Source organism: Lagopus muta, chromosome 1, assembly GCF_023343835.1.
Source record: "Lagopus muta isolate bLagMut1 chromosome 1, bLagMut1 primary, whole genome shotgun sequence".
In the NCBI taxonomy this organism is placed as follows: Eukaryota; Metazoa; Chordata; class Aves; order Galliformes; family Phasianidae; genus Lagopus; species Lagopus muta.
Genome location: NC_064433.1, coordinates 128,650,303 through 128,659,191, shown reverse-complemented (window position 1 = coordinate 128,659,191; position 8,889 = coordinate 128,650,303). Strand labels below are relative to the sequence as shown.

Sequence of the window (8,889 nt, the reverse complement as noted above, 5' to 3'; positions counted from 1 at the left end):
GCAGCAGGACAGCTCCGCAGCCACACACACGCGTTTCCCGCAGCGGCACCTCCGCGCATCGCGCTGACATTGACACCACACGACGGACCGCGCCGTGTCCGTTCCTCCCCCCACCGCCCCTCACCTCCGTTCTCGCTCCCCCCGACCCCACGTACCGTTCTTGGCCCGCGCACCCCCAGCTCACGGCAGCGTTGTGCCCGGCCGGTTGCGGTGTTGACCATTGAATTGCGCTGAATCCGGCGGCATTCCCAAAGAGCGCGACAAAAGCACCTCGGCAGCTTTTTTATTCGTTACCTTTTTTTTTTATTGAACAATGTTTTTCTGTTCGTCTCGCTCCCGTGGCCGCGGGAGTGCAGCCGCTGCCGGGCTCGGTCCGGTTCCGCTCGGAGACGGGCGATCGCTTACCCCTTCCCGCAGACGGATGGGGGGTTGGGGGTTTCTCTCCGTCCCCCCCTCCCTCCCGCTCTTCTCTCCCTCTTTTTCCCTTTCGCCTCCCTAAATCAAGGTGCGGAGATGCCAAGCGGTGATGAAACGAGAAGAAAGCCAATTGCTGGCCTGAGGTGGGGGAGATCGCTGCTGGGAGTCCGCCCGCGACCACGGAGCGGGCGGTAATTGCTGCAGACGGGGAGCGGGGGGCTGGGCGGAGGTGGCCATGTATAAATAGTGTGATCTCAAATTGAAAGGCATAAATAACAGCGGGAGTGAGCTCACCCCGCACAGCCCATCTTCCGCCGCACGCTGCGTGCGGGGATCGCGGCCGAGGCCGGGGGATCCGTGTGGATAGCAGCGCGGGCAGCCATGGAAGAACTCACGGCTTTTGTATCCAAATCTTTCGACCAGAAAAGCAAAGAGAGCGGCGGCGGCGGCGGCGGCGGCAACAAGAAGGAGACCATCACGTACCGGGAAGTTTTGGAGAGTGGGTTGGCTCGCTCCAGGGAGCTTGGGAACTCCGATTCGGCGCTGCCGGACATGACCGAGGGCAGCAATCATTGCCCCGTGCACCTTTTCAAGGACCACGTAGAAAGCGACAAGGACAAGCTGAAGGAGTTTGCCGCGGGCAGGACGGCGGAAGGTAAGAGCTCCCCGCCCGGTCCCGGCCCTCGGAGCCCCGGCTCGGTGGGCCCGACCCCCCCTCCCCGAGCACCGCAGCGTACGTCCGCGCACCGCGCACGGCACCGTGCGGAGACAGCCGCAACTTCGGGCCTCCCCCGATCCCTCGCACGGGGCATTTCGCCCATCGGCGCGGTTCGGAGCGGGCAAAGCGCGTCCGCGGGGTTCGATGCTTCCGGGCAGTCGGTGCGCTGCGGTGCGGGGAGAGCCCCGCATCCCAAATGCCCCCCGCTCATCACCTGAACCGGGCCGGGCCGGGGGGACGCGGCGGTCCCGCGCTTCGGGAAGGAATTGACATTAAAGGCGGTTTCCGAGCTGGAATCATGGCCACGCTTGTAGGGAGAGAATTAAAAATGGAATGAGGGGGGAGGGGGAGGGAGGCTAGAAAGTTGAGAAAGTGTCTCCGGGTGGTGGGACAGGTGGGCCCGCCCGGGAGCTGCCGGCAGAGGGGCAACAAAAGCGGTTTATAGGTGGGGAACAGCGAGAGGCCTCTCAGCCTCTTCCTTCCGTTTGATCTCGTTTAGTAGAACACGGGGTGAAAGGCAGTTTAATATGCAGGCCCAGCGTTGGTTTCCTACCCTTCCCTTTCCCACCTTGGAAGCAATGGGCTCAGCCCCACGTCCCCCATTTCGGCCACAGCCGGTCCCCGCGAAAGCGCTGCCGGGATCGGGAGCGGGGCTGCGCGGCACAGGGAGCCCTCCGCGGAATTACCGTGCGGGAGAGGACTGGGAAATGAGACCGGGATACGGCAGGGGGAAAAAAAAATCTTAGCAAGCAAACAAACAAACAAACAAGTAAATAAATTAAAAAAAAAAAGAGAGAGAGAAAGAGAAAAAATAAAAAAGGAGAAAAAAATAAAAAGAAAAGGGGAAATAAAAAACAGAAAGAAAAAAAAGAGAACGAGTGAAAAAATAAATCTCCCTGCTACTGCCCCTTTTCCTCGTGTATCGAAATCCTGGCTGTGTGTTAGGCTAATCTCATCTATGGCGAGGGGCCGGGGGTGGGGATGGAAGGGAGGAGTTGGAGCGCACGGAGGTGCCTGTGACAGTTTAAATTCACGCCAGGTTGCAGTCGGATTTCAACTGATTCCTGCGTGTGATTTCAGTGTTGTTAATATTTTATAGCCAGTGCGGATGTGCTGTAGACCCGTATCTCCGAAAGGAGACACAGTTCTTGGGAGCGGCTCGTTCTCGCTGTCGGCATTTGCTGGGTCCGTATCCCGGCTCCTAACAGGGGTTCAAATACATCATGAGCAGCCGATACCTCCGGGCCGGACCCTTCCCCGAGCTGTGAGGGGAGCCCGAGGGGTTCGCGGACGGACGGAAGTGAAGGCAGAGCGCTCAGCCCTGTGCCCGCTCTGCTTCAGCACAGACGCGGCTCAGGACGGTCTGTGAAGGTCAATGAAGTGACGCTGTGCAGTCGGTCATCTGAATTTCGCTGTGCTCTAATCGTATGGGCTTGTAGATATGTACATGTATATGTATGTGAGTGTATAAGGATTTGTGTACATATGTATGTGTGTATTTCTCTGTGTGTATGTATTAAATGTACACACTTGGAGAAGAAAAACGGTCCCGACCTGGAACAACCCGCGGGGCAGTGGGGTCCCGGGCACTGCTTCTCAATCACCTCCGCCCCCCTCGCCCCCCCAGCACCGCTTGCCTTCCCGTTGGTCCCGTTTATAAGGGCTTCAGGCCTCCCGGCACTGAGGAGAATAAGGAGGAAAGAAGGAAATAAAGCCTCTGTGCGGATAAGGAGGGAATGTTTGGGGATCTGGGGATACTTCCAGCCCTGAGCCCTCTGCTCACGCCATGCCGGGTGGAGGGGAGAGGGGGAGAAGTAGGCGGTAAAGGGGAGACGGTCCCGGTGTCAGCCCATGGAAAGTTTCGTTACGAGGTGAACATTTCCACCGTGGCTTCACCGTGACAGCGGCGGGGAGCTGCTTACACAGCCCAGTTTACTTAGGGAGTAAAGAGGAAAGCAGAAATCCCATTTCACCGCCGCGAGATAGCAGGGCCTCAAGAAAGCAAAGGGAATTTAAGTATATGTACAGAAGCGAATATTTCAGTTTTCTGCCGGGAATCGGCCGTGTTCAGTCCTCCAGCGGCCCCCGGCCCGGCCCCGACGGCGCGGCCCGACCCGGCCCAGCTCTTCTCGGCAGCCGGCGCCCGGCGGGGTCCCCGCAGGTGGGGATCGGGGAGGGAGGGAGGAGAGCGGATAGGTGCCGAGGGGCTCAGCGTTGTTATCTCCTCCCGCAGGGATCTACGAGTGCAAGGAGAAACGGGAGGACGTGAAGTCGGAGGACGAGGACGGCCAGACCAAGCTGAAACAAAGGAGAAGCAGAACCAATTTCACACTGGAGCAGCTGAACGAGCTGGAAAGACTTTTTGATGAGACTCACTACCCGGATGCCTTCATGCGGGAGGAACTAAGCCAGAGGCTGGGACTGTCTGAAGCTAGGGTGCAGGTAAGAGAAAGGCTCTATGTCTGGAAGCGTCACTGCTCACTGCCGGCGTACCCAGCGCGGTGCCCGCTCCGTCCCGAGCGGGAGGCGGAGGAGACGAGTGCTGTACCGTCCTGACACCCTGCCCTGCCCGAGGGCAGCTACTCGCTCCTTTCATTGCCTAGGAACGCGATTTAATGATTTTTTTAAACAATTATTATTATTATTATTGACTGGGAGAGTGGTGGTGACGATGTGTCTCTAGTAACTGCGCGATTGGTTTTATTATTATTATTATTATTATTATTTCATTTATCATCCTAGTTTCCCTTGCAAACGCGTCATTAACTCTCTCTTAATCCTCATTTCTTTCCCCGCTTCCTTTCATGGGGCCATTAGGATAAGGAAAAAAAAAAAAAAAAAAAAAAAAAAAAAAAAAGCTCCGATCACAATCCACAATCGCCGTGCGCGGGGCCGGGTGCTCGGGGACGGGATTAGCGGGGCGGGGGGAAGGTGCCCCTCTGCCTCACGCAGCGTATGAATGCATGGCACCCATCTGCCGAGTCCCCACCTCCCCCACCCCCCGGACGCAGCTAAACACCAATTAGCCCCCTAAGCTCTGCCAACAGGTCCGGGTGCTGCGCCTTCTGGGGCCGTCGGGGCCGCCAGCCTCGGGGGCTCAGTCCTCGGCAGCGATTGTTTTCAGCTCGGTTCGCGGTTGGGTACGAGGGAAATACACCCCCTCCCCAAAGCTTACGGCAAGGAGGGAGTGCGTCTTCACAGCAGAGGTCTCGTAATCCAACCCAGCACCCCAGGAATAATTAATTGCACCAACCTGTGGCTCAGTGAGGGACACCGCCTCGCTAAGGGAGAACTCGGTGCTCAGAGACCCAACCTCAAACCCCAGAAAGTTCCCACCCGGCCCCTCCGAACGAACGAAACACCCCGGGAGCAGGGGATGCGCGTTTATAAGGACATCGCGCAGAGTCCCAGAGGTGCCGTAGGCGTTCGTCGCTGCCCGAGCCCTGCGGGGAGCGGGCCGCTGCTTCCCCCATCCCTAAGGCCCCTCTGGGAGCCCGTGGGCAGGGGCCGCTCCTCCCGCACCCCCCTCTGTGTGACAAGAGGCTGCCCCGCTTTAGCAGCCTCCTTCTGGAGGCATGTCCCGAATTCAGTAGTGGAGCCGGGCGGTTTGCGTTCACGCTTTGGCTTTTGGAGGCTCTTCGTCGTCGTGCCCCCCTCCCCACCCCCCTCAGCCCGTGTTTCCCCCGGTGTGAGCGGCTGCTGAGCGTGCGGGTGCTGAGCTCTGCTGGCCGGCGCCCTCCAGGAAGATTGATCTCAGCGCACCATATAAATTAATGAAAAGATTAAACTTTTGCTGAAGGGGACATCAACTCTTATGTCATCTTCCCAGATCTTCTTACTTGGGCTCTGTAATATCTTTCCGAGGCCTTGATGTACTGTTTCTATAAAAATAAATTACTTGTAATTGAATTCTGCACTCTTTCTTTCAAGTACTTTATTACTGAGCAGCACCTTAACAGGATGTGCAGAGTTGCAGGGAAATTGGTGCTTCGAGTGTTCGCAGAGCTTCAAACAGCACCAAAAGGAAAAAAAAAAAAGAGAGAGGGAGGAAAAAAAGGCAATGCTGGTTCAGGCCATGAGAAAGACTATATATATATATATATATTTATTAAAAGAATGTTCTCATGAATGAAAATAACGCTAGAAAGGAAAGAAATATCAAGAGGGAAAAGAGGAGAGATGGATAATTAATTAAGAAATAAACAGGGCGTGCTATCCATCAGGAGATGGAAGTGGTAAAAAAGCAGAAAGGGAGGGGAAAAGGAAAGACTTTTGTAATATTTTCAGAACTGTTCTCTAATTCCTCTCCGAAGCGCCTCTCCCTTGTCGTTAAAGGATATAGTTTCAATTTAGTGTGGAAATTTGCTGTAAATAAATTGGAGCTCCTATGGTAGCTAGTCCTTATTAACCTTTTATTTTTAGTGTTGTACTGGAAACTCATATCAGCCAGCTGTCAGGGTTATAATTGAAAGTTATGAGACCGTAGTGAGGAGCAGGCAGTAATTCAATTACAACAAATATCTTTGGGTTTATGGTGCAGGGCTAAATTAAATGTCATTATTCACTGTCTCTAATGGAAATCAAAAGGAAATCAGATTAGAGCATTTGTGAAAGAAATCACTGAGTGATCCTTAATGAAGAAATAACTGTCTAAAACAGTGTACTGCGCTTTACTTAGCATATTCATGACTAATTGGAATTGATCGCGAATCACACCGAGCCTGATTTATTATCGCTTAACGCGGCGGCTAATTCATCACTTTTATACCTCATAACCTTATTTTTTCATAGCTAAAGGGAAAGGGCACTTCGTTTTCCAGATTTAAATACAATTTCTGGTTGAAAGATGTTCCTATTTGCAGAAGAAGTTGTTTAAACGCTGCTTAAATTCCTCCTGACAATTTATACTTCTTTGGCGAGGCAGCGAGAGCGGGGGGGAGGGCCGGGGCGGAGGTGGGGGGGAACACACGCAAGGAGATTTCCTGCAAGGATTTACAACTGTAAAAAACGCATTATTGTCGCGACCGTGCGGTGATACTTTGCGCTCTTGTACGTAAACCTCGGTAAAAAATGGAGCAGCGCTGCGCGTCGCTGGGATTTGCGCGTCTGCGGAGCGAGCGCAGCCCCGTGCCCTGCGCGCAGCCGGGAGAGCTGCGAGGCGGCTGCACCCGGAATGGGAATGAGAACGGAACAGGGAATGGGAACGGGAGCGGGCAGAGCCCCTCCGTCCGCCCGCCCCCTCTCTAGGTAGGAGAAACGGTGCTAGAAAGGAGAGAGGGCCGATTCCTGCTTAAGAAAATCACTGAGGTACCCGAGGTAATTAATGCCTTTGGAAGCCTTTCTTTGCACTAATTACTCCGTTGTAAATGACCATCATTAAGGCAATTGAAGAAAGCTTGGAGGCAAAATTTGATGTAGGAAGTGCAGTTAGTATTAATTAACCGTATGATCTCTTGGCAAGTGCGAGAACATCAAAGGTTGGAGGTGTTTACTTAGCGACAAGATTTTATCAGCGGTGAAAGTCAATGTTTGTCCACAATCGGCAGATTTTGTGTGAGGATTAGGCTCTGCGGTGCTTTCTGCTCTGTGTCTCTGGCGGTGCCAATGGGGAGAGCCGCCACCCCGAGCTCCTTAGAGGGGCACGGTGATGGGCGAAGGGATGGGCGTCAGAAGTGCCTTCGAAAGGAGGCTGTAGGAGGCAGGGGGGACTGCTTGCTTACGGGCGTCTCTCGGTCAGGACTCAGCACTGCTGTGTACCCTGTGTGGGAGACGTCGCAGTGTCTGCTCAGAAGTCCACAGAAGCGCGTTTATTTTTCCTCCCCACGTTTGGGAGTGACTCAGCCCTTTGTTACCGTTCTGTATCTCGCTTGTCCTCGGAAGTCCCCAGCCTTCCCAGCCCCGGGGGAACGGTCTGTCCCGTCGCTCAAGTGGGCTTTGGTTGCTCCGGACTGCTGAGGTGTGATGAGGAAAGCAACCGGACCGCTGGGGGTCACGGCGAGCTGTGCCAGCGCGGGGCCCCGCTGCAGCCGGGTGGCACGGCGACAGTAACGGGGCACTCGCTGCAAGCGGCGGCTGAGGCCCCCCACGCTGTGAGGGGGCTTCCGGGCTCAGTTCCTGCTGGGAGACCCGCTCCCTCTCCCCTCCCCCCCAAAAAAGCGAGGTACCCCCGGGCCCTCCATAGCGCGCCGAGAGTCTCGGGGCCGGGCTCTGCCCCCGGGGACGGAGCTGAGCGGAGCTGCTCTGAGCCTCTCCCTCCGGCCTCAGTCCCGCAGTTAATCCGCTTTTTTAGCAGCTGCCTCGCCTACCCCCAATTTCTTTTTCTTTTTTTTTCTTTTCTTTTTCTTTTTCTTTTCTTTTCTTTTTCTTTTTTTCTTTTCTTTTTTTTTTTTTTGTTTTTGTTTGTTTGTTTGTTTGTTTGGTTTGTTTGTTTGCATTTTCTTTTCGCAGGTCTGGTTCCAGAACAGGAGAGCCAAGTGCCGAAAGCAGGAGAACCAGATGCACAAAGGTGGGCAGGGGCCAGCCGGGGGGACGCTGGGGGGCGTGCAGGGTCCCTTCGACGCTCACCGGCCCCGTCTGTGCCTGCAGGTGTGATCTTGGGCACCGCCAGCCACTTAGACGCCTGCAGAGTAGCCCCGTACGTCAATATGGGAGCCCTGAGGATGCCTTTCCAACAGGTAGCAGCCCCGCTCTCACTGCCCGTCCCCCGACCTCTCGCCGCGCTCCCAAGCTCTGTGTACGGGGGGAGGGCACGTATGACACACACAGCTCAGCGCACAACCCCCCCCAACCCCCCAGGAGTCGAGCGCTTCCACTATTTCGCTCAGTCGATGGCGAATCGATTCTTCGGGCCCGGAGGGACCCACGGCCACCTCCTGCTTCTCGCAGGCACGTGGAGGCTGACAGATTAATTGTATTGATTTTGAAAAGCCATATTTGAAGCCATATAATTAAATACATAAATAAACTACTTCTCACCACCCCCCGCTCACACTCCTATACCCTTCCTCGGAGCTGAAATCTCTGTGCCAACGCCGCGCGTTTTCTCGCACGTCGGAAGGGTTCCGAGGCAATCACCGTCCTACCGCGTGTGGGGTTACAAAGGGGCGTCCCTGAGAAAAGAGAGAGAAAAGGTCCAACTCAGCTTTCAGCACTGGGGTTAACACGGAGAGGGGATCGGTGCGGGGGGGAAGGGTTGGGGACACGCACACACGCGGTGCTGACGCCGTGTCTCCGTGCCGCCCAGGTCCAGGCTCAGCTGCAGCTGGAAGGCGTGGCCCACGCGCACCCGCACCTGCACCCGCACCTGGCGGCCCACGCGCCCTACCTGATGTTCCCACCGCCGCCCTTCGGGTTGCCCATCGCCTCCCTGGCGGAGTCCGCCTCCGCCGCCGCCGTGGTGGCCGCAGCCGCCAAGAGCAACAGCAAGAACTCCAGCATCGCCGACCTGCGGCTGAAGGCCCGCAAGCACGCCGAGGCCCTGGGGCTCTGACACGCTCCGGCCTCTCGGCCTCACGCCTCTCCTTTTCCGGCTAGCACCGCGGTCCAGGAGCTCCGCAAGGCAGCCCCGCTCCCGTCAGCAGCGCCTTCGGCCGCGGGGAGAGCTGCGCTGCGGGCCGCCCTGCCGCCCGCTCTCCGGTTTTCCGGTTTTTATTTTCTTTTCTCTCTCTCTCTCTCTCTCTCTTTTTTTTTTTCCTTTCCTTCGTTTTTATTTTCGATGTCTTTCCCCCTTTTCCTTCCCCACCCCACTCTCCAGC

At 55.9% G+C, this 8,889-nt stretch overlaps 1 protein-coding gene across 1 annotated transcript; it reads left to right on the top strand.

Annotated features, from left to right (window-relative positions):
• The first annotated feature begins 727 nt into the window (after positions 1–727).
• SHOX (short stature homeobox) lies at positions 728–8,624 on the top strand. The gene is made up of 5 exons (XM_048934496.1): positions 728–1,072; positions 3,369–3,577; positions 7,583–7,640; positions 7,721–7,809; positions 8,379–8,624. The coding sequence occupies exons 1-5, from the start codon at positions 799–801 to the stop codon at positions 8,622–8,624; spliced, it is 876 nt and encodes a 291-aa protein (XP_048790453.1). The 5' UTR covers positions 728–798.
• Positions 8,625–8,889: the final 265 nt, after the last annotated feature.

Coding starts and splice junctions, on each gene's coding strand:
- SHOX (XM_048934496.1), top strand. CDS start 799: ATGGAAGAACTCACGGCTTTTGTATCCAAATCTTTCGACCAGAAAAGC. Junction 3,578..7,582: donor TGTCTGAAGCTAGGGTGCAG/GTAAGAGAAAGG, acceptor TTCTTTTCGCAG/GTCTGGTTCCAGAACAGGAG. Junction 7,810..8,378: donor TGAGGATGCCTTTCCAACAG/GTAGCAGCCCCG, acceptor CGTGCCGCCCAG/GTCCAGGCTCAGCTGCAGCT.